This window comes from Limulus polyphemus, unplaced genomic scaffold (assembly GCF_000517525.1).
Source record: "Limulus polyphemus unplaced genomic scaffold, Limulus_polyphemus-2.1.2 Scaffold547, whole genome shotgun sequence".
In the NCBI taxonomy this organism is placed as follows: domain Eukaryota; kingdom Metazoa; phylum Arthropoda; class Merostomata; order Xiphosura; family Limulidae; genus Limulus; species Limulus polyphemus.
Window position 1 is genome coordinate 162,454 of NW_013666157.1, and position 25,587 is coordinate 188,040.

A 25,587-nucleotide genomic window follows, 5' to 3' on the forward strand; every position below is an offset into this window, starting at 1 on the left:
AATCTTGTTTTCTTGTGCCCAATAATGCATAATTTCATTTGATAAACACGTTTAGATTGAATGGTAATTTATAATCAGTCACAAGAACGTCGAATCTGAATCACTTGAAAAAAACACGGGGGTGCTTAACTTTTTTCCAGGTGTATATGTCAAAGAACTTTTGAACATATGTGTCAATAGGGCAAATAAAATGTACTTATTGTCTAGACCAGTGGTTCTCAACATGAAATGAAACAAATTGAAAATAATTGTGTATTATCTTCTTTTTTTCCTTAAAAGAAGAATAGATTAATTAAGTTTTAGGCATTGCTTTCTGAGTTTTAAATTTTTCAATAATACTAGGAGAGCAAACAGTTCTTCATGCATTTTTTTTTCCTAAACAAGTAAATGAAGACTCGGATTAATAAAATAATAATAAAAAAATCAAAGGTGTTCTAGAGCCATCTTTGATAAAATCAGTTTTACTATAAGCTATAATTTCACTCCCACAATGACTTTGAGAACTTATAACTTTAAAATTTAGGGATTGGGGGAGGGCACACCAAGTTTCTAAGAGGCCACACGTGAATGACAGAAAATTAGGGGGCTACAGTAAATTCTGATGGGCCATCGAAACTTCACTGTACAAATAAAATATTTAAAATTGAATCAAATGTTCCCTTCTCCCCCGTATCCCCCATGGCTCAAAAGTCAAGTTACCAGACGAGACTAGTACTCGAGTAACAATCAAAATATTTGTCTGGTATCTGAGAATGTTTTTGACTGATTCCTAAGAGCAGCAGAGTGATATAAAAGTCCAAGCTAGATTCAAATATGACAAACATTATTTCTGGATAAGTAGTGAAATAGCTAATAAGTATCCCATCTCTGGGAGAAGGCAAAGTTGTATTTTATCACCTTTCCCATATCTTATCTGGTTGAATCTGGTTTTAGTCAGGTGACTTGTTTGCTATAAAATAACATGTAACCGCCTTGATGTTGTGAAGAGAGGTGATCTTCGCTCATCACTAACTACACTGCAACCAGATGTTCAAAAATTTAAGTGTTCATCAGGTTCAAGGATCACACTGAATAAAATGTCAATGATTAACAAAATATTTTTTACTTGTATAAGTAAACAGTACGTTATAAACAAAATATCTAAAAACTATACAATATTGTAAAAATAATTATAATACTATAAATATATTATAAATCAACAGTGTGGAAATAAAGTAACTTTTTACTAAGTAACAGCGTCTACGAATGGTGGGGCCACAAAAATAAATCAAACTCTAAAGGGAGCCACAAGCAAAAAAGGTTGAGAAACACTGGTCTATACTTGCATCTAACAGACACGAGTTATCTTATTCAAGACTAAGAACATTGAGATTTTTCATAGCTCGTGGGTCACATGACAACAAAACTGAAGTTCAAGGTTAACATTTTCTTATAATGCAAAATGTATTTCTGATAATACTTACCTCCTTTCAGAGTTTAGCTTCATCCAATCAAAAGTTTCTCTTCTTTACGCATCTAAGCATTGGTATGAATCTTATCTCACTTGCTCCAGTCTTTACACCCACCATATTGCCCACAGCAATTTAAATCTTCTGATTCTCTCCACCTACATAATTGCACCCCCAATACCAGAATCATATATTATCTCCCCGTTATTACTTCCTTTTCACTTTTCAAGATGGTCCAAATCAAAAGATCCAAAATTGGCCATATCATGGGGAAGAAGGACAGGAGAGTGTGAAAGGAGGTAAATATTATCTGAAATACATTTTCAGTATAGGAAAATGTTAACTTCTTAAACACAATTACCTCCTTACACACTTTAGCTAGAATCCTACATTGACAAGGTGGAGGGGATGGTGATGGCAAGGTCCACATAAAAAGTATATGCGTAAAAAAAGAGGATGCAAAAATGAGATATAGCAATAGCACACTAGTGGGGTCTGTACTACTTCTGAAACAAGTATGCTTTTTACCCGGACAACATGAAATCTAATTCTTAGGTGTTAAAGACTGACCAGCCAGAGAGGCAAAATCCAAACCTTATTAGAAGAACATAAATTCATCCAGACTCCAACCAGGAAGAGGAATTACCACATCTTGTCATTGGAATTATAGGGCTGTGGACCAAATCGAGATAAAAGATGTAGTAGCTAGGGCATTAGGATGGCTTTGTATTTGGTCTTGACTAGTAATGTGGTACTATTGGTACCAAACCTGAAATTTAGAGAATGTTGCTTGTCATAACACCAAAATTATTAAAAGAAGGCAAGAACACCAAGTGGGCAAGCTCTTGCCCTGACCTAAAGAAGTACAAAATGAAACACACAAAACTCAAAATTTTGGGACCTGTCACACTTCTATCAACCTGAAAAAATAGAGATTACCTGGCCTGGAATTATGAACTGAAATTCCAACTCCCTAACTTCGTGCCCCTGAAATTATGAGGAGGGTGTGGAACAAACTTAAGTCAAACCAATGGCACAGGAATTGATGCTCCGCATAGAGGATTACGAGGAGTTGAGGACCCTCTTCCATGATCATTAAAGAGAAGAGAATGACCAAAGGGAAGGGCCACGCTCAACTCAACTGGAGAGCGAAGAGCCATCTCTGAACCAGAATTATGAGGAGGCTCCCATGTAGGCTGGTCCTGCTCCTACCATACATCTGGGAAAACCTCCAGGGTTATTGACAAGTGCCCAGCTTCACCCTCTTTTCCTTGAGTAGAATAATGAGTTCAAGCATCACTCAGGAGGAGTGGAAAGAACATGGATAGGAGAGAAAACCTTATTCTCTTCTCTAGCCACTGAAGTTTTGGAAAGAAACGACCTATCAGGGTACAAGAAAACATAAATGGAATGGTAAAGAGTTTTGTGAACATTAATCACAAAAACATCCAAACATCAACACCCGCTAGTCAACAAGAGAAGAAAATAAGTCTTAATCAAAATGTGGTATAGGGAACATGATGCCAAAGGTTCAAAGGGTAGACAAGATACAGCATGGAGAACTACCAAGATATCCTAATTAGGAACCTGGATATGACATCAAGGGCAGATAACCCAAAAAGATTTCAAAAGCAAGGACAAAACCAGGAACTCAAAAACTTTTTGTCTTCCAGAAAAAAATAAAAGTAGCTGACAAAGCTGCCTTATATAGAGAAGTGGACAAAGATGCCAAACCTTTGTAGAATAAACATGTCAGAAATTGAGAAAAGTGCAGAACAGAGGGATGAGAGAGACCACTGACAATAAATAAACTGGTTCTGTTGTATTCTTTATGTATTATCATAAAAGTAACTAAAATGTAAAATTAGAAAGTTTTTATGTTAGCTAAGGTTAGATTATGTGAAACCAATAATAACATAATTTCTATGAAGTACGTGCATAACGTAAATCGATAAAATAATGTTAGCTACACGTTCGCCAAGTGATTTACAATTCAAAGACCGATAAAATAATAAAATTGAATTCTAAATAGGTGTATACTGTTAAAAGTTTAAAGCTACTTAGGATAAACTAATGTAGTTTCATGCTACATTTGAAGTCATTCTAGACAGATGGTTACAAGGTAGGTCAAACTGACCAACTGCAAATAGTTAGGGTAGAGAAAATAACAGATAAAATATAAAGTTTTACTAAAAATAAACATTTGAAATGTATTTAGGAGGTTTTAGAGATTACACAAATGAAATTACTTTGCACATGGACTATTCCAAATAAATACTTGATATATTCATGGACAAATCTTTTTTTTAGTTTATTAAAAATACTTCACTAAAAAATATGATTTTTTGTAGGTGAAAGACTTTTAATGTTTAGTGAAAGACTGCCAAATTTTGTGAAGACATACACACTATATTAAAAATTAGTAGTATCAAATCTATAAAGACTTTGAATGAGTACAAAGAGGTCACATGATTGGTCAAACTGACTGAGCCCATGTTGAGAGAATTAACCACAAGCCAAAATATAGCAGGATGGAAGATGATAGGGTTACCAGACAATGTAGCACATCTGTGCAGATATTTTAATGGTCTCATAACAACCATTGAAGAAAATACATGTGGGCCCAACTCAAAGGAATGAGTGATTCTAAGGATGCCCACATCCCCATAAAAGATTGAGCCAGTGGAAGAGACAACTGTATTAGAAGAATGGCCCAGTCCACGTTGTAGAGGAGAAGGTTCGGCTCAACAGAGATGGGAAATGAATAACAAATTAGTGAAGATGATGTGAAAAGGATATGACTATGTATGATGTATGAGGCAGATACAAGGCCAAAAGGTAGAGCACAAAACTGAAAAACCTGTCTCTCATGCACAAAGTGGAGATAACAATGTGAAGACTCCATGATTGGAATATGAAGATAGGCATCAGCAACATCAAACTCTGTCATCCATACACCAGGTTCGAAAATGCCAGAAGAGGGAACAAAATGACTCCAAGGTACATCGAAGAGGCTGGAAGAATCGATTGAGATGAGAAAGGTCACCAATCGCTCATCTTCTTTGGTACTACAAACAAATGTGAATAAAAACCCTCAAGAGAGGAGTCAACATGCTCTATGGCCTCTTTGTGCATAAGATCCTGGATGGCTTCTGCACAAAGACTGGCTGTAAGATGATCCTTGAAGAGGGTAAAGACAACCAGTATAATAGACAATGGAAAAGAAGATGTGAAATGTAGGAACAATTCATTTGCAAGAACCTGAATGACCCAATCCATGACAAAGGTCTCCCATACAGACACAAACCATCTGAATTGATCCACCACAGGATCGGACCCCATAGGGTAATCACTAATGCTGTTGTCAGTGCTCCACATGAGCGGAGGATGCCTACTGATAAAGCCAGAATCTCCTTTGTGTTCTGACAGAATGTGGAGCTGACATGGAGGTATGGAAACCCAAACAGGAGATGCAGGAGAGAGACCAGTGTCAAAAGAGAAGAGTGGAGATGGGCCACATCCACCTGAGATTCTATGGAACTTGGAATACCTGAAAAATCAAATGTCTGAGAAATGGAGCTTCTCTGATATCTCTAATGGCTGAGGTAGGAAGTTGAATGCCCTCAAGCAAGGTATATCTATCCAAAAGATTCCAGCAACAAACCTACCAAGAGACAAAGAAAAGATCATAATCTCACAACCATACCAAAGTTGAAGTCAATAAATGACTAAGCTCCTCTGAAAATTGAGCAGAACACCTGTGATAGCCCTCAAACAACAACTACAAAGAAGATAAAAATGCAAAACTATTGTGAAGGACAGACAAATCTGAGAAAACTGTATACAATTAAAAGAAATAGTGGCAAAAGGCTTAGAACCTCAAATAAGGAGAAGAAAATCTAAGGCATACTTATCCAATAAATGAGAAAGCCAAGACATGGCAGCACCTCTTTTAATTGATAAGCAAATCTCTGAGCATACACAATGTGTAGCGAAGGTGGTAAAACTAGGTAATCAGCCAAATTACTTTCCCCCAACAAAGAAGGAGAAGAGTCATAAGCCTCAAGAGGAATGCTCATAATGTTACAAATTTTATGTACTAGGTGCAAAAATAGTGTAGGATGCAGGATGTCCATCTAAGGCTTGTGACTAGCTTTCTGAGCAAAGGAAGGAGCTAGAAATATAGAGTCCAAATTCTTTCCAGTCCACCCCTGATCCTTCCCAAGCTCAGCCTCTGAGTTGACAGGAGAAGAAACAGACCTCATGTAAGAATCCATCTTTCTGCATATGAAGGATTGGATGTCCTCCACAGGAAGGGGACCTCCCCAATGCCTGGGCAACACTACACCTCAGAGGTGGCAGATTAGGAGCACTAGGTGACTCCACATCAGAGACGTGAATGTGAGAACTCATATCCAAAACATATGTTTTTTTAAATCAAAAAAATAAACAATAAACTTAAAACCAAATAAGATGGCATTCAAAACGTGAGGTGAAGAGAGAAGAAGGACAAGAAAAATCTATGAGAAAGCAATTGAGGAACTCAATAGACTATAGCAAAGGGAGTCCAAAGGTGTATTAATGAGAGAGTAAAGCTCCAAAAAAACAATAGTTGAGAAGTAACTCCAGAAACAAGTCACTTTCAAGACCCATGCTAGGCAGCCCTCAAAGAGGAGTGGCTGTGGATAGAAACAAGAGAGCGGGGAATAGGAAAGAGGGTAAACCCATGAGGCCATATACTATGAAAAACCTGGTGGGGCCTCCTTGTCCCAAAAGTATGAAACCAAAGCAATCAGACGTAACTGCATCAGCTCATGATGAAATGTATAAGCAATACCCTAAGAAACACTATAAAGAAAGGGTGCAAGACAGAGGTGCTAGAGGCAAGATTGAGGGAAGCAAATATCAGAATATAAGGTAATCTGATAAAGTACATTCCAGAAACAAAGAAACCAATTTCAGTGGGACAAAATGGAAAAAATTCAAGAGTAAGGGGAAAAACAGGTATGTGAAACTTCCTTCAATAAAGCTAAAAGAGTCATGATGTAAAGCCTCCAAAAAAAAAAAAAAAAAAAAAAAAAAAGAATGAAGCACAGGAAGGAATGAAGAAGTTGAGTAAACGAGAGACAAAAAGTAAAAAAAGAGACCTCTACACTGAGAGAAAATATGCAGGTGAAGGAGGCTCAGACAAGTCCAAGAAGTGAAGGATGAAATAAGGACTATTTGATCCTTGTCAGAAAGAGGTGAACGAAAAGCAAAGGCGGGCATATAAACAACAGTGGTAAAACTCAAGATGGTGCAGGCTCAGCTGAAGTAACAGAAGCAGAAGGTTAAAAATCCAAGATCAGAATGGACCAAGCCATGTGATGCACAGTAGCAGTAATATCATTAACCATTAGAGTGCCTCCAATCACTATTACAGTATAGTATGACTCCAGTGAAGGAGTGTTAAAAATATCAATGTCAGAAACATGGGAACATGAATGCATGATCCAGTTGATCAACAAAAATAAAAGTGTGGTGTTTTTATTTATTGTGGAAAATTTAGATTAGTGTTTTTTGTTGTAGTGAGAAATAAAATGAGCCTAATGTTGCAATGGTGCATAGGCATCAACTGTGAAGAGTACTGGATGAAACCCATATGTTTGATTATACAACAGCAAGAGAAAATGGGATGCATGTCCCAAAAGTACAAAAATTATCAAAAGAAAATCAAACTGAAGAAATTTTGATTCATAGTTCTAACTGATAAGTATAATCTTTCTGTCATATCATCAAAAAATTTAATAAAGAAACTGAGTCCCTTGATGGTGAGAGAAAAGATTTAGAAACTAAAAACAGATAAAGCACCAGGGCTAGACAAAATTTTTCAAATAGTTTCAAAGAGAGTCAAAGATCATGTATGTGAGCCCTCCCTCTTTCATTTTAATAAGTCAAAAGACAGTGGGCAGATGTCTAAAGATTTTGGAGTTGTTTATGTTCTTCTATTTAAAATGGGGTGGTAAGAGTCCCCTCAAAATCAGAGGCCACTTAGTTTTGCTCCCATAGTGAGAAAAACCCTAGATTATGATAAAATAGTGAAATATAACACAGAATGGATTCACCACAGGGAAATCTTGCCTTACTCATCTGTTGTCTTCTTTTTGTGGATGCTATTTGATATTGGGCCAAAGAAAGGGTGTGAAATTGGTATGCTTTGATTTTCAAATTAGTTGATATTAGGAAAGAAAATAAAATCTCTAAGTATTATGGAAAGATTACTTATTGGATTTTAGGGTGACTGGATGGAAGAAAGCAAAAGGTTATTAATAAAGAGTCAAATAAAACTGAACCATTGTTACTACTGGAATATCTCAGGGTTCAGTACTTGGGTCTTAGCTTTTTATTATTTACATTAATGATAGATAAAGGCATAATTTGTCAGGGTTAGAGCTGGCTTCAAAAATATCTGAGCCAAATAATTAGCCAATCCCTCCTGCCAATTATCTAAACTGCTACACAGTTAGCCAGTCTCTTTTTATCCAAACTGCCATACAGTTAGCCAATATACTTTTCAGATCAGATTCACACCAAGTTAGGCAGGTAGGGCACTAACTTAGATAACAACAATCATGTACAAATGTATTTTATTCAAAGAAGTACCAGATGAACGATGAAAGATATTTTGAGGGAATAATTAAAATTTCCCATTTCTCTTTTAATATTCACAATGAAAATTCTAAAACCCTCCAATAAGCTGAAAATTCCCACCTGGCATCACTGTTCTCTCAAAGTCAAATGCGAGGCCAAAATGAATATTTGAACTTCATCATCATTATCCAAATTCTCACTTTTCCAGAACAACACTGCAGATTCTTGCATTGTTTTTGACTTCATAACTTTTTGTTTCACATAGGCAGGAAGGAAAATAAGCCAGTGTTTCATCTCAGTACAGTGAATACAAGTAGAGTTGTTGTTGATTTATCATTAAGTTCAAAGCTACACAATGAGCTATCCATGCTGTGCCCATCACAAGTATCAAACCCCAATTTTTAGTGATATGAGCCTTCAGACTTACTGCTGAGCCAGTCAGGGGCAAAGCAGAGTCAAAATTAAATGTGGACATATCATCAAGGCTCTCAATTTTTATCAAACCATTGAGATTGCAAGTATTTAGAAAACTTCTCAAGACTTTTCACTAGATTTTGTCTATTAAAACCACATTCAGCATCTACAGTAGTCCATTCCAAGCAGCAAGTAGATACTACCAAAAAGATTGATATTGGAATATCTTTCACCAGACTAAGAAACCTTGATAAAGCTGACCAAATACTGGGTTTTTGAAATTGAACATTTAGTTTTTTTAAACAATGGCCACTCAAATAATTTCCTCTTTAGTGCAATCAAGTGCTACGTCCTGCACATTAGGATTCATCAATGAGTTACCAAAATGCTTGGCCAAAATGTGGATTTTATACTCTACCAGGTCATTTTTACCAACAATACCTAGTGAATAAGATTTAAAGCACAAAATGCTTTCAAATTCCTATCATAATTACTAAACCTATATTCCACCCATTGTTTTAAGACTTCAATAAAGGTTTGAAATTTGTGACGTATTTCTCACAAAGCTCATCATTTTCTGGCAGTCTAAAAATAAGTGTTTGCAGATGAACCCCATTTTTCTTTTGTAACCAAGTTCTTACCATGATTTGTACATGATGTTGAACATCAGCAAACAGGATTTTGGAACCCTGAAGGTCTTGCAAAGAGAATACATGCAAGCCAACAAATCTTTCAAAGGGTATGTCACTGACAGAAAGTCAAAATTGGTCAGATTTTTTCATCACCCCTTGTGCTTTTGGCATGAGTCAACTTTCAATACCAAAAGTAAGCTGTCATAATATCCAATATTAACTGGAATTCTTGAAGAGCAGACTGGACTACTTTGAGGTTTTTAGCATGTTCTGCAGAACTTTTAAAATAATGGGCAATTTCACTCACAATTGCTTGATACTTTAGAAGAAACAGAATGCCATTGGCAACTAATGAGATTGTCTGTACAAAATGATGCGCCAAGCAATGTAATAAAAGCACAAAGATTTCCACACTTAAGTCTTTTGATGATACCAATATCTTTACCTGTCATCATCTGGTAAATGAAATTTTTCATCTGCAGTATTTTGCTGAGAAGCAAAGTCTACTCTTCCCTGACAATATCATCAGCCATAGATCTTACAAACTAACTCGGAGAAAAAAAAATGGCTTTCTACTTGTCCATTCCAAATAAATCTAATATATAACAGTGTCCTGGCAGACAATGCAGTCTGAACTCTCATCAAATACCAGTGCATATAGCTTAGGTGATATGTCCAAGGAAGATATCTCCATAACTTCTGACATGCATCAAACAAAATCATCTCCACTGTCATGGGTATTATAAGTCCCTTGAATTCCATATCTTCTATACAAGCACCCCAGCTCTGAAGAAAAGCATCTGTGAAGAGATATCTCTCAGGCCTTGGAGGTGGTTGACAGACACCTACTACTGTGTTTTCTCTGTTGAACCACCAGCTGAGTTCCAGCAAACTAGAATCCCACAGTCTCACTAGACAATCCAGCGCATCTGTGCAAATGTTCCACTGGTCCCATAATGACCATTGAAGAGCCCAACCTAAAGGAATGAGTGTTCCAAGGATGCCAACATCCCCAAAATAGATAGAACTGTGTGTGCTGGTGGAGAAGGAGACAACTGTATTTGAAGAACTGCCCATTCCATAGCCTGAAGGCATGGAGAAGGTTGAGTCTGGCATTGTCTGGAATTGAAAAACACCCCTAAATGGATGACGTGCTGAGTGAGAGTAACAATCGACTTCTCCTTTTTGAAAAGAAACTCAGCTTCTTATAAGAGTTTAAGTGTATAGTTATCTCAAATTGCAAGAAGAAGACAGTTGTCCATGTAATGATGGGTGTGAATGCCAAGAGAGTGAAGATGACATGAAAAAGCTCTGACTATCCAATAAAAAATGTATAAAGCACATGTGGGACTGAATGTTAAGGACCAAAACTGAAAAACAGATTGTCACGAAAAAACAGAAATAACACCTTGAAGACTCGATGATCGGGATATGAAGGTAGGTATCTGTGAGGTCATATTGTTTCATCCATAGTCCAGTTGAAAAAGAGCCCTCAAATGCAAAGAAATTACTCCATTGTAAATGAAGGAGGCTGGAGGAAGCAATTGAGGTGAGAAAGGTCGATGACCAGTCACCAATCTTTTTCAGAACTACAAACAGACAAGAATAAAAACCCTTGAGATAGGGGTGACGAGCTCTAAGGCCTCTTTGTGCAGAAGATCCTGGATGGCTTGTGCTCAACAGTTGAAAGTAAGATGGTTCTTGAGGAGTGGAAAGCTAAATAGTAAGAGAGGTAGAGTAGGAGGAGATGTAAACTCAATGACTAATCTGTTCATTAGAACTTGAATGACCCACTGATCCCATACTGACACAAACCCTCTCAGACAAGACCCCATAAGGTAGTCACCGATGCCAAAATCAGCACTACACCCTGAAGGAGGATCCCTGCTGGTAAGGTCAAAATCACCTTTGTGTTCCAATAGATCGTGGTGCCCAAAGGGGAGGTCTGGATACTCCAATGGGCGAATGTGGTAAACTGTCCTATAGAAGAACTTTGGGACAGTCAAGAAGCCAGAGTAGAAAGTGAAAAATATAGATGGGCCACATCAACACAGGATTCCATAGAGTCCGGAATTCCCACAAAAATAGACTGTCTGAGAAAATGGGCTTTTCTGAGATCTCTAAGGGCTGACATAGGAAGAGAGTCACAAGATTAAAATCACTAGTGGCGATATAGTGGGGTATAAAGACTGGAGCAAGTGAGGTAGAATTCATACCAATGGTTAGACAAGCAAAGAAGAGAACTTTTTATCAGGATAAAGCAATTTATTCAAGGCTTTCCAGCTAAAAATATACCTAAAAAACATATCAACAATATTTAATCTACTTAATAATTAACATTCTCTCTAAAGACTCAGCCAAGTTCATTACCCCAAATTGACCTTTATAGTTTCTGTACTATAATTTCTAATATTTTTTATGTCTTCATGAAATCTCACAATGCTTTCAATAAGCATTAAATATCATTGATTAAAAAGACTGTTCTGAGTCACCCAAGTTTTGGAATAATGTTTGTACTACAATACACTATATATATGTAGTTTTTATTTGAAGAAAATCATGATTTAAAATCAACAGGTCTTATTCAGAAAATCATATATAATAAGAGGTGTAACTTCAAAACTGTTATATCAATTTCATTAATTGTCAATAGGCGATCAAGGTCAGCACTATAAAACAATAATGAACTTAATATAAATTCAAAACTCTATTTAAAAAAACAATCACACTTTCTGGTCATTATCCAAAAGTCATAATGGATATTGCCTGTGGTTATAGCACCCTAAAACATTGGGGATATCCCATCTATCAGACAAAATTCAAAAAGCAGATGAGAAACCAGTCAGCAATCGTGGAAAATTCAATAAGGCTCCAGAGTTGTGTGCTTACACCCATAATGTCTCAACTCTTACTGTCTTTCACTGTCTGCAGTCAGTTGCATGTCCAAGATTTTTAAAGACATGATTCATATTATATTTATCAAAATGAAGTGCTTAATTTTATGGCCTGATAGAGTGAATCTTCCAATGTTAATGCCAATGAAATTCAGGAAACATTTTAGTGTTACAGTATCTACAGTGATAGACTGTTTTGAGATCCTTATTGAACGATCCTCAAACTTGCTAACACAGGCAGGCACTTGGTCCAACTACAAGCCCCACAACACTGGAAACTTCTAATTGGCATTACTCCACAGGGAGCAGTGTCATTCCTCTCTAAAGGATGAGGTAGCAGGGTAACAGAAAGATACATAACAGAGAACTGTAGTTTTTACAGGAACTTCTGCCTGTGGATATAGTGCTGGGTGACAGAAGAGTCAATATTAAAGTGTTGGGTTGATCTGTGCCAAAGTGAAGATACCCACATTCACAAAGCAGTGGAGCTTGAAGCCACTATGAAAATAGCCCATAACTGGTTGTTCTGGTAAGAAATATGTATAGAATTCTTCAAAGAACAATACCAATTGCATATCTTCTCTGCAAAAGTGATGGAATACCAACAACTGACAAAATAATAATAATAATAATTCTTATCAAATTTATGTGAATCTGTTGTGCCATTTGACTAAAAATAATGTATATAGGAAAAACAACTGAAACATGAAATGTGCAGCAAAACTAACTTATATTCAGTAAAGGCATATGAAACATTTAATAACATGGTCAGTAGATGGTATTGTGTGATCAAACTAGTAGTATCAGCCAAGATCTTAATTCCTATAGTGATACAAAATTCTCTTTATTTAAACTTATTTTTTCATCATGATGGAAAATTACAATGTTGTTTTTATTGTTGGTGTTATGTCAGAATTTTGACATTAAAATTATAAGAATTAGGACATCAAATAAGTACCAAACATTCAGATGTTGTTTTCTTTTATGTTTTTTATATTTTTTTAATAAATTTTTTGCAAGAAAGAATAGGGTCACATCAAGGGGGTAAAAAAATCTAGCACTGAGACAAAAAGATTGTCATGAAACAATGTCATGAGAAGGCAGCACTGAACAAGAATCGCTATTTATGTGAGTGGGAGGTATTGTACCATATCAGAATAGTCTTGTACTGAACCTTAAATGAAAAAGGTAAAAAAATCTGGATTATGTTTTACTATTTGATTTTTGGTCTTTAGTTTATTCGTTATTATAATTCATTAATTTGTTTTAACTATCAAAAATAAATAATAAATAAAAAGTCAATTAACAAAATGTTGTTGGGAGGTAATGCAGTAGGGACCATCAGATTTTTACTTTTTTTAACCCTTAAGCTCAAATTTATCCTTAATACATACACACACATACATATTATTAAAGGTATTTATAAAAATACAGCCATGGGTTATTTTACTAATACTATATAGTCATAAAGATGTAGCCAGTAAGACTTTTCATCAGTTACAGTTTTGGAATTTCTTATCTTGACAGCTGCTTCTACAGCAAACAGTATAGCACTCACGTGGGAACAAACTTCCCCTATACCTGCCATGCAAGTATAGTGTCCAGAAATTACAGTTCCATTATTTTCACATATTAACCATAGGAGCAAACATATCATTCATCCTTTGACTATGCTTCACTTTTTTAGAAATAATGCACTTGTTGTTTACTACCACCTCTGCCATGTCTAGCACCCATCCACTAACAAAATAACTGCATGATTGAAGAGACATGTATGCTTTCAATTCATGCAACATGCAAGCACTGTGTGTGTGTTGTGTGTGTGTGAACTAAATAATTGACTATATTTGGATATGCGACTTCTGGCCATTTTGTCATGTCATTGCTCCAGTCCTGCTTTTCAATCTCATATGAATCTTTACTGTCTATCACCTTCAATTTATCCAAATATCTTGCCTTATACACTTCATCTAATGTATCCTGATATAATGTCTTTCACACTTTCTTACCAGCTATTCAATTTATCCATAATGTGACTGAGAAAACAAACCAGATTTTTTTTTTATCGCCTGTATCTACCACACTTAGATCTATATTGAGGCTTGTCATATAATATAGCAAGCAACCAGAAGTGAGGATCATGGGAAATACTTAGATATGGAAAACTATGCATTATGTTGATTACAACCACAAAAATAATAAACTATTCGAAACTAGTTACAAGATATTACTGTTTTCAATTATTCCAACTCTCCAAGTAATCAAAATGTTGATATTTTGATTTCTCATTATTTTTGTATAATTCATGATTGTTCAATTTAATTGATGAGAATCATAAGTCAAGAAAATAATCAACTAATCAAAATTAGCATCTCTGATTATTACTATTTTAAATTATTCCAATGATCTTAATATCATGCAAGAACAACCAATTAATTAAGTGTAAATGGTTGATGAGCACAATAATTATCATATACCACTAACTGGACAGCTCTTATTATTATTCATTTAATTAATTATTGTAATGTCTATTATTTATTATGGAAGTTTTAACTTTAGTGTAAAGTGAAAAATTAAGTTAGCATTATTTCTTCCTTCATATGCAGGCATCTGCTGGCACAATAATTGAACGACACATATTATTATCTTATCATTATACAATTATTACATTACACATCCATAACTTCTATTAATAATAATTTACAAGTTTCCTACTTATATTTTGTGCAATCACCTTGTCCAAGTTTAAACTGCAGTGTATGAACTAACTCAATAATTACATGATACTTGTGGCTTCACTGAGCTAGCTGAAGCTATTACAGATAACCTAGATACCATGTTACAGAACTATATTATCACAGTGCTAATTCTATTCGTGTGTGTGCATAATAGGGTTGTTCATGGGACTTGAATCTGGGGAATAGTCACTGCTATAGGCTATAATTTTTAAATTTAGATGTTTGTATTCTTGTTTCACCAGAGGAGAACTAATGTCATTAAATGAAAGCATGGCTAAATGTCTGGAAGTTTATTCTAAGTCTAGGAAATAATTTATGTTGTACAAAATATGCAAAATTCACTGAAACTGCTAAGTGATTATTGAATCATCCAATTAATTAGTTCAGTGCTGTAAGTTTTGAGTTTCTTTTTAACAAAGTACTTAAGATACTTGTAGTTGTACCACATGTAAGAGAATATTAGTAAGAATTGGAATCTTTACCGAGTCATTATTTGTGAATTAATTATGCCTATTGTTAGTTTGGGGTAAATTGTAAAAGTAGTACTAGTAGTTGAAAAATTGCAGTCAAAGAAATTAAAAACTTATAAATTTATTATTATTAAGTGGATTGTATTTCTCATTAATCTCTTTACCAAATAATCTAAAACAACTCGCCCAATAATAGAAACTATTCCAGCAACAGATAAAGCATCAGGACCAGACAAGGTTTCTTCTGGACCTTAAAGAATATCAAAGATCACATATAAGAGTCTCTTTCACTTTGGTATGTCAATATATAGTCAGCAGGTTCTCAGTTGCATGTGTTACTCCAATTTTTAAAGGGGCAATTAGTTTCTACAAATGTTGCTCCTATTTTTAAAGAAGGTAATAAGAGTTGCCTTGGAAATCATAAGTCAGTGAATTATATTTTTGAGGTTAGAAAAATTCTAGAGAATCTGATAAAAGAAATTTAACAAAATCATTTAGTGAAACATGATATTGTAATAAAAAGCCAACATTGCTACACCAAAGGGAATCTTCTCTTACTGACCTGTTATCTTTTTCTTTTCAAATAATGTTACTTTTTAAATGAAGCCCAATGAAAGATGAAAGGGAATGCTTTCATAAGGTATCACAAAGAATGTTAGCTATGAAAATCATATCGGTGGGAATTGGTGAAAGTCTAATCAAGTGAATTGTATGGTGATTGGATGAGAGAAAGCTAAAACTATTTATTAATGGACTCAAAATATACACCCTTGTGTGAATATTTTAGCCATTTACAAAACTGGCAGAAGTAGAATTACTGCTGATGACATTAACTTTTGAGTATTTCTAATTATATTGTGAACGTCAAGGTATTACAGAGTAATAATTAGTTGGATCAATTGAAAACTTAAACATATATTTGAAAAATGACCTTTAATTGTAGCAAGTACAATGTAATGCATTTGAGTTATATCGTAATTTTGATAACAATGTTTGATACATGAGAAACCACTCACTAACTCCTAAAAAGTGCCAGTTTCAACTACTGCTAACAGCATGTCATTCTATAAGTATAAGCCAGTCACCCTATTGATTTTCATAGCTTGTAGCACTCAACAAATATGATAAAAATAAAAAATAAATGCAACAGAGACTGCATATGAATTTTGTTACCTCAAGACTAATGCTACACATCAGTACAACTACAAACCCAAATTATTCCTTTTGTTAGGAAAATACATAGGTTCAAGAAATCAGTTTAATAGTAACTGAGTAATATAAAGATACGAAACTCTATAAAAAGCCTAAAACATATTTCAAGCCTGAATTTTATATTAGTACGGGCAGTAGTAGACCTATACACTAATACAGTGGCATAACTCTATTTTTAGTATTAACTCAATAAGTTCTGATTGGATGTTACTGAAAGAGTTGATGGAGGAAATACTGTAGATTTGATTTACCTTGATGTTTAGAAAGCATTTGGTAAGGTTCTATACAAAAGACTTGTTACAAAAATTAAATCTGTGGGTGTGGGGGAAATGTTATTAAACTGGATAGAAAATTGGCTGGAGAGTAGAAAACAGAGAGTAGTAATAAATGGAGTTAGATATGACTGGATCATAGTTACAAGCAGTGTGCCTCAGGGCTCTGTGCTGGGGCCTCTGCTGTTTGTGATTTATATTACTGATATTGACTCTAGAATGACTAACACAATTTTGAAATTTGCAGATGACATTAAGATTTTTGGGGTGGCTAACTATATCACAGATGCTGCAGACTTGCAAGGAGATTTAGATCATTTGATGCATTGGGCCAATACGTGGCAGATGATGTTTAACTATCCAAATGTAAGGTGATGCATGTAGGTTTTCACAATTCAAATTATTGCTACAGTTTAAATGGGAATACATTAAATACTGTGGCTGAAGAAAAAGATCTTGATGTTATGTTCAAAAAATCACTTAAGTTATCTAAACAGTGTTTTGTAGCTAGCAATAGGGCTAATAGGATTTTGGGTAGCATGTATAGAAATATTGAATACAAGACAAGGGATATTATTGTTTCACTGTATAGATCACTTGTAAGGTCTCATTTAGGGAACTGTTGGAGAAGGTTCCAAGAAGAGCCACTAGGATGATGGGATTGTCCAATGAAAAGAGACTAAAATCTCTTAAACTTGTTTTCTCTGGAGAGGAGAAGCGTCAGAGGGGATGATTTGATTGAAGTGTTTAAGATTATTAAGGGTATTGATAATATAGGTTCAAACTTTTTGTGTTTAGTGGTAAAAACAATAGGACAAGGGGCATAAATTCAAATTTGGCAGCAAGGAGTCATCTGCAATTTAGACAGTATTACTTTCCAAACAGGGTGGTTGGCTTTTGAAATTAGTTACCTTCAACTTCAAGGGTGGTAGATGCAGAAAATTTAACTGGGTTAAAGAAAATAGTTGACGAATACATAAGAGTAAAGGATGGTTATAGTTGGGAGCTGGAAGGGACATCCTTGATGGGCTAATAAGCTCCTTTTTGTCCCTTTAAGATTTTATGAAATTTATGTAATAGTAATACTAAAATTAGTAAAAAACAGTCACAATCAATGAATTACAACATTAACTTGTAAATAACCAGAATATTGCAAACATTAATTTAATGTTATATATATAATTTATATTAACGTTATTGATAACATACAATTACAAACTTAAACTTTTAACTTTAAAACTTAAAGTTGCAACTTACACTTATAGTTACAAGAAACCAAATATTTGATTAACGCACCATTGGATAAGTGCAGTTTTTGTCATCGCTCCCACCTAACACTGCATTGGCATCTTCTTCCAATTCTTGTTCGTCTTCCAGAACATCTAACATAGTAATTCCACATTCTTCTTCTTCTTCTCCATTTTTTTCTCCTTCGCTAACGTCCTGTGTTTCAGCCATTTTCTCTAATCTCGCGCCAGTTCGATGTAACGTTTTATACGTAGAGCGTTTTGTCTGTCTGTGCTTTAATAAAGTGTCATACGTCATCGTTTGAAGAGTTGCAAATATTACAAAATTAAAATAAAATAATGCACAGAGAACAATTTCATAATTAGCCTTTATTGCCAAAATTATTGATCTATTATATAGTATACTCGCTGTTTTTCTTTCTACTTATATAGTTTTGAGAAAGTTATTGTAAATCTTACAGTTGTTTTTAGATTTCATGATAGATTAAAACTTGATAACGAGGAAGCCACGTTTAGGAAAATATAAGTTTTAAGATGGATTGATAGGATAATGAAAAGCTTTATTATAACTGTACGAAGTTTCGACAAGTCTTTGTCATCCTCAGTTACAAGTAATTTATTTTTACAGAGATACATATATGCAGAATAAAACAATGAGATCACATAACAGGATATTGCTTTACAGTCTGATATAGGTATCTTGGTAGTCCGGGGTGTTGATTTAGGATTTTATTTTATTGTGTTCAGTTAATCTGGTTTCCAATTTTCTACCTGTTTCTCCGATGTAAAATTCTAGAGAGTTATTGCATGTTATTTTATAATTGATGTTAGAATTGTGGGATTCTATGTAATTTGTATTAAATAAATATTTTAGTTTAGTGCTAGGTTTTGGGGTGAATTTGACGTCAACAGAAATTGTTTGATGGCAAGTGTTCATTATTTCTGAGTTGATGTCAGGGATAAATGGAAAATTGCAGTGTAATGTTGTGTTGCTGTTTGGTGTATTAGTGTCAGTTTTGTTTGTGAGTTGAGTTTTGAGGTTTTTGTTTAGGTGGTTGTGTGGAAATGTTTCGACAATGTTTAGTGGAAACTTGTTGATGTGGATGAAGAAATGATTTATACAGTTAATTTCTTCATCTATGTACTCAGTTGAACAAAGTCTAGAAGCTGTGTGTATAAGATTTTTCAGTATATTAATTTTTTTGTTTGGAATCCTGGGCGAGATTCCGCTCTTTATCATCCCTATACTGGTACAGTTATATCGATGTCACTTTTTCCGGTTTCACTTCTATGTAAAACATATACTCCATTCATCCTAGCATTAAATTTACCATTGAACACGAAAATAACAGACAATTGTATTTTATTAACCTCGACATTATCAGATCCGACACATATCAAAACTAAAATTCACCGAAAAATCACTCACACAGGCCACTACATTCCCTGGATTACCAGGGTTGTATCCTGAGCTTTGAGTAATCGTTTCTTTTTTCGTCAAATTCTACACAGGACAGTTCACTTACTTCAGAACACAATTGAAATTATTTCTTCTCCACTCTGTTATTATAATGCAATCTGTGATAATTCCCTTTAGAAATCGCCACTATATGTTCTTATGGCTAAACTCACATCCATGCTGGCTAGATCTATTTATCTATTTCACTAGCTTTGTCTAACTAACTAGAACTACATTTTGCACAAATATTTATAACCTAGCTGAGGCCTAGAACATTCCACACACTACAATATATTATGATGTAATAATACTCAATCAAAACAATGAGAAAAACTTAGAATGTTCTATAGCATAATGCAATAATACAACAAGTGCCAATTCACAACAACTGAACTACATATGTTCATGTCTTTGTATATCTTATCTCTACCCATCTTAGGTGTAGTAGGTTTTCATCTTCTATGATAAATTTGCTATCTTCTAGTTCTGAGTCTATGATAGTCACACCTGCAATGTCCATCTGTGCGTCAGTAGCTGCACCTGGTAGGTCTTTTTCCTTCTAGAAGTACATCTTCAATAGGTTGGCATGGTAGATTTTGGTCTTCCTTTCCATTTCACCTTATAGTCTACTCAGTTGAACACTCCCTGCAGTTTGTTTGTTTGTAATTAAGCACAAAGCTACACAATGGGTTATCTGTGCTCTGCTCACCACGAGTATCGAAACCCAGATTCTAGCATTGTAAGTTCGCAGACATACCGCTGTGCTACTGGGGGCTCCTGCAGTTTAAAAGGTCCCTTTCCATGCTGGGTGAGTTTATTGTTGTCTGTAAGTAGCAGAACCAAGACCTTCTGTCCGACCTTGAAACATCAATCCTTGGCCTTCTTGTCATAGAAGTGCTTCTGGCTGCCTTGAGCTGCATTCAAACTTTCTCTATCAAGTTGACAGGTCTCGTCCAGTCAGTTTCTCAATACTAACATGTACTGTTATGTGTTCTTCACTTCTGACTCTTCTTCTCCTGTCCACAATTCTTTTAATATCTGCATAGTAGCTTGAAGGGTGAAAATCCTGTACTTGCTTGTGGGACTTCTTGATAAGCATATAATACTGCCTGCAATTAGTTAAGACTCCTTTAACTCTCTCACAAAATCCATTACTGCTAGGGATGTGTGTGGTGGTAAAGATTAGCCTAGTGCTGATGAATCTTCAAACCTCTTGCATCAGTTCTGAGGTAAACTTTTGAAAAGCTCATTCTGTATAACACTTCTTGGAGGGCTTCTGCTTCTTTCTCCATCTCTATTTTCAGCAATGCTATGACTTCTGGGTAACATGTCGCAAAGTCGACTACTGTCAGCCAGTACCAGTTGTCCTTGTATGATACAAGTGCTAGTGGTATGATCAAGTCCACAACTATTCTACTGAATGACTCTTCTATGAGAGGCATCTCACCCATTGGGGCCTTGGCTACCTTCCCTCTAGGTACTGACCTTTGGCAGATGTCACATGACCCGCAGAATTTGGTCACATCTCCAATCATCCTTGACCAGTGAAGTTGAAGATGATTCTGTCTGCCATCTTCTTTGCTCCTAGGTGTCCTCCCACAGTCGACTCGTGAGCTAACTTCATTACTTGAGTCCAGTAGTCTGTTGGTACTATGATCTGTTTAACTTACCAGTAGAACTACCTTAATAGATTAAGTATAGCACTACCTTCCAGTCCTCTATTATGCAAGCCCCTTTCCCCTTCGCCTTGTGCTTGTCTTCCTCCCGGGTACTGTTCCAAAGTTTCTGCTGTGAAGAGTCTTTCTTTTATACTTCTTTCAGTTCCTATAGACCTACATTCGGGATGTCACTTATCGAGACTTGTAAGGGCTTGATATTTTGCTTACTCTTCTTCTATTGAGCTCTTGTGGTGACTGCATTTGATGCCGCATCAGTCTCCTTATCTCTGGTTTCTCCAAACTTCTACTGCCTGGTATATTGCGAATCACCGATTCATAGATTGGTACCTTCATGCACGTGGTGTCAAGGCCTCCCAAAAGTATGGAGTGTCCATCTGTATTCTTACTATGATAAACTTTCTCACTGTCCTATCAATCATCACATACAGATGTACCTTGCCCATCATCTGTTCATCAAATACCGTCAAGTTTTTATGTATTTGCTGGATTTTTAACAGTAGGTATCTATGACTCGTTGGCGATAAATTTCAACAAGAAACAAACAAACAACTAATATATTAAAGTCAAACGTATATACAAATGTTTATTACGATGTTGGTTATCGCAGTTGTATCCATAACTTTAAAAAATTGTCTCTTTTTTTGTCAGAGTCCACACAGGTTGGGTCAATTACTTTTGAATACAATTGACAAAACTTCTTCCCCACTCTGTTATTATAATACAATCTGTAATAATTTCACTTTGAAAATCGCTACTATACGCTCTTTATGGCTAAACTTACAATCATTCATTCCAGATCTAGCTAGATATCAAACTAATTCTGTCTAACTTTGTTTTATGCACTTGAACTACATTTTTATGTATATTTATAGCCCCACCAAGGCATAGAACTTTTTAATAATTACAAGATATTATGATGCAACAATACTCAATTAAAACAACGAGAAAAACTAAGAAGATTCCAGTAACATGATGCAATAATACAACAACTAAACTGCACAACTTATGATTAGTAAACAGTTACGTAAACAACCCTGTGATAAACTATTCCTTCTAAAAATAAATGCATTTAATACTCATGCTTTACATAAACTATTTAAATCATAACATTCGCATTAACGCCATGATAGCCGTGACCTCAAATTGTAAGGACTTAATGTCGCTATCATTATATTTCATTCCAAAAATATTTAATTAAAAATGTAATTACCTAAAATATATATCTAAAACCTAAATGCAATTTAACTCTCTATCAATCTAGTATTGACCCCATTATAAAGCGATGTTTTTTGATTAATAATTAGGCTATAAAATTCATAGTCGCCTTATAATCGCCACCGACCCCTTCATCATACTTTAGCCTTTCGCATTCCTGATTGTTCAGATAGCATTCCTCTAAGCATGTGTGCCAGATGTTCATTCAAGGTCATCGTTAATTCTTGCGACTAATCCACCTGCAGGCTGTTCAGTTATAGTATTGATTTTTCGGACCTCAAAAAGGACACTATGACATTAAATTTTTTCTTTCCCATTGTGTCTGAAAATGAGGGTCGCTTTATATTCGAGATCACCCTATAATTGGGCCAATACAGTAATATCTATAAAGCAAGAAGGTATAGCTAAACACTGGGTGCCCTGTTCTCGACAATGGACTATGTTGCGTTTTTATCTCATGCAGCACAATCCATCCAGTAGTAATGTATCTTCTCCTAGCTATATGTATAGCGAGAAATCTGCTTTTCCTATTGATTATAAGCATGCTATTCTACTTCAAACTGTTGTATAGCAATCCAACTTCGACTTTGCAAATAGGCGAGAAAGCTTACAACGTTTATTGAGGGAATAATATCTACTGACAGTTGTAAGAAAATAACGTAAAACTTCTTTATTATGTAATTTGGCCATCTGAAGGAACTGTCTGCATTCCAAACATACAATTTCTTCTGGACCAGCTCTTAATATTGAGAAATTGGATTATGAAAAAAACTGAAGTTTTAGTTGCTGTTTTAGATGTTTCTGTTTAAAATAAAGGAATAAAAACTTAGATAATATAAAACTTTGAATTATAATGTACTTTATAATAATAATTTTATTAAAACATATTGATATGTTTAAGTGGTTTAATTAAATTCTGAAGTAACGTAGTACCATACGCAGAAAGAAATTAAAAATGGTGTTGGTAGTTATCAGGTTAAACTTAAGCAGCTGTGTATATCTAACAAATACTAGACTGGTTCTTGTAGGATTTCACTTTCTTGTCCCCAAGATAACCTTCTCTTACTGGCATGTTGTGGTTTGTTGGCACCTCTAGATGTTTTTACATGCTCCAGTCATACTAGGACTGTTGACCCATTTGTTAACTTGAGCTGACCATCAATTATGCACTGTTTACTCATTTATGTGGTGTATCTGACAATTTGTCTTCATTCTGTTTCTTCTTGCAGCAACATCCATGGTGACAGTCACTCTTATTTTGTTTCTTGCCAGCACCATATTTGTAGGTAGCTCCAGCTGTTTTATGTTGATATTTCTGCAGCAGCTTGTTGGTGACAGACAAGCATAACACATCTTCTCTCTTTGTTCTGTTAACTTCTTCTCTCCTTTGGAGGCATCCTGCTTCTGGTCAGCCTCCCCTTGTTTCGACTTTAACTGATTATTCTTGGACTTGCCAGTTATACTCCTTCCATGGGCTTCCATATACTGTTCTGTCACCTTGATCATCTTGTCCACGTCTTTCTGTGCTCTCTAATTTAGGAACAATGCCCTGTCAGTTGAGTGCATGATCATGAACTGTTCTCGTATTAGTAGATCTACCAGTCCCTCCAAACAGTTTTCACACTTGGCCATGTTAGTCCATCTTGAGAAGTATCACTGAAATACAGTTTCTCCAGTGTCAGGATTAACTTCTCTGAACTTCTGCCAAAATCCTTCCTCAGTAAGTTGATAGCACTTCAGCAAGGCCACTTTTAACTTTTCATAGTCCATGGCATCTTCTGGTGTCAATCCCATGTACACTTTAAGCCTACTCCTGTGAGAAGGGAGCTGAGAGAGACTGCCCAGTCACCTTTGTCCTAATTATGACTTTGGGCAAATATTTCATACCTCTACAGGAAAGCATCCATGCCATCTTTTTGTTAATAAAATTTGAGCACATTGAATTAGCTATCCCTGACCCATTCTTAGGTTCTTTACCTTTCTGTTGGGTGAGCTTGGTGTTCTCAATTTGTGCTGGTATTCTTTGTATTTCCAGTCTCTGTCCTTTTCTTTTTCTCTATTTTTTTTTCTCTTTTTGTGCTCTTATTCTTTTAGTTTCCAGTCTCTCTTCTTTCTTCTTCTCTTTTTCTCTCTTTTTTCCTCTCTTCTCGATTGATGTTTCTCTCTTTCTCTCTTGTTGTTATTAAACAAATACTCAGAGATCACCATCTTCAAACCCAAGTCACTCGCGCCTCTCTATCTACTTATCAAAGTCAGTCTACATGGTTGTATAGCGTGGTCGTAATCTCTATAATATTATTACGACAGCGGAAGCCACGTGACGCTGTTAACACGTCATGGGTTTCTAGAAGGATCCTGACTGTTCTTGGCGGCTCTGGTGTTTGCCAGACGCCCTCTGTTTTTGTATATATAAGACTGGCAAGAATTGACGACATAGAAAGTTGCAGACAGGCAGAGACAGAGACGGATAATTGAATAGCAGGCAGTGAGATAGAGACAGATAATCGAGTCAAGCCATAAGTAAAGTGCGTGAATAGTTGAGAGTTATAGCGTGTGTTTAAGTGTATTGCAAAGTTGAATTGAGAAAGAATAAACTAGTTTTATTTAAGAAAGGACATGTATCGGCTAAGTTTCTCGGAAAAAAATTTCTACGAAAAATTGACAAACGAACACAGATGTAACAAATTGGTGTCAGAAAGTGGGACGGAAAAAAAAGAAGATGAAAACGAGAAGTGGCAAATCAAACTACAGCTTAGCAGATTTGATGGCAGCAATACAAGAACAGCAAAAGAAACAAGAAGAACGAGAAAATAAACAAGAAGAGAAACAAGAAGAACGAGAAAAGAAACGAGAAGAGAGATTACAGCAGTTGTGGGAGGATTAAAAAAAGAAACAAGAAGGTAGATTACAGCAGTTTTAGGAGGAAAAAGAAAAGAACATAGAAGAGAGATTACAGCAGTTGTTGGAGGAAAAAGCAAACAAAAAAAAACAAGAAGAACGAGAAAAGAAGCAAGAAGAGAGACAACAGCAGTGGCAAGAAAACATGCAACAGTGGCAGCTCGAACAGCAAAATAAACAATAAAAGAGATTACAGCAGTGGCAAGTAGAACAATAAAGGAAACAAGGAGAAAGTCTACAACAGTTACAGGAAAGTCAACAACAGTGGCAAAAAGTACAAATGGAAAACATCAGTAAATTTCAAAGAGAATTAAATATATTAAAAATGATTTACTGTCTTTTACACAAAGAGGATATATTAGCCATCGACCTAATCAGC

The 25,587-nt window shown here is 35.3% G+C and overlaps 1 protein-coding gene across 1 annotated transcript in view; it reads right to left on the reverse strand.

The window, feature by feature from the left end:
• Positions 1-18,210, reverse strand: part of LOC106459014 (putative E3 ubiquitin-protein ligase UBR7) — a 61,780-nt gene extending 43,570 nt beyond the window's left edge. The window contains exon 1 of the mRNA XM_022385394.1: positions 18,007-18,210. Coding sequence (XP_022241102.1) covers positions 18,007-18,168 — 162 coding nt within the window. The 5' untranslated portion in view covers positions 18,169-18,210. The remainder of the gene's footprint in view (positions 1-18,006) is intronic.
• Positions 18,211-25,587: the final 7,377 nt, after the last annotated feature.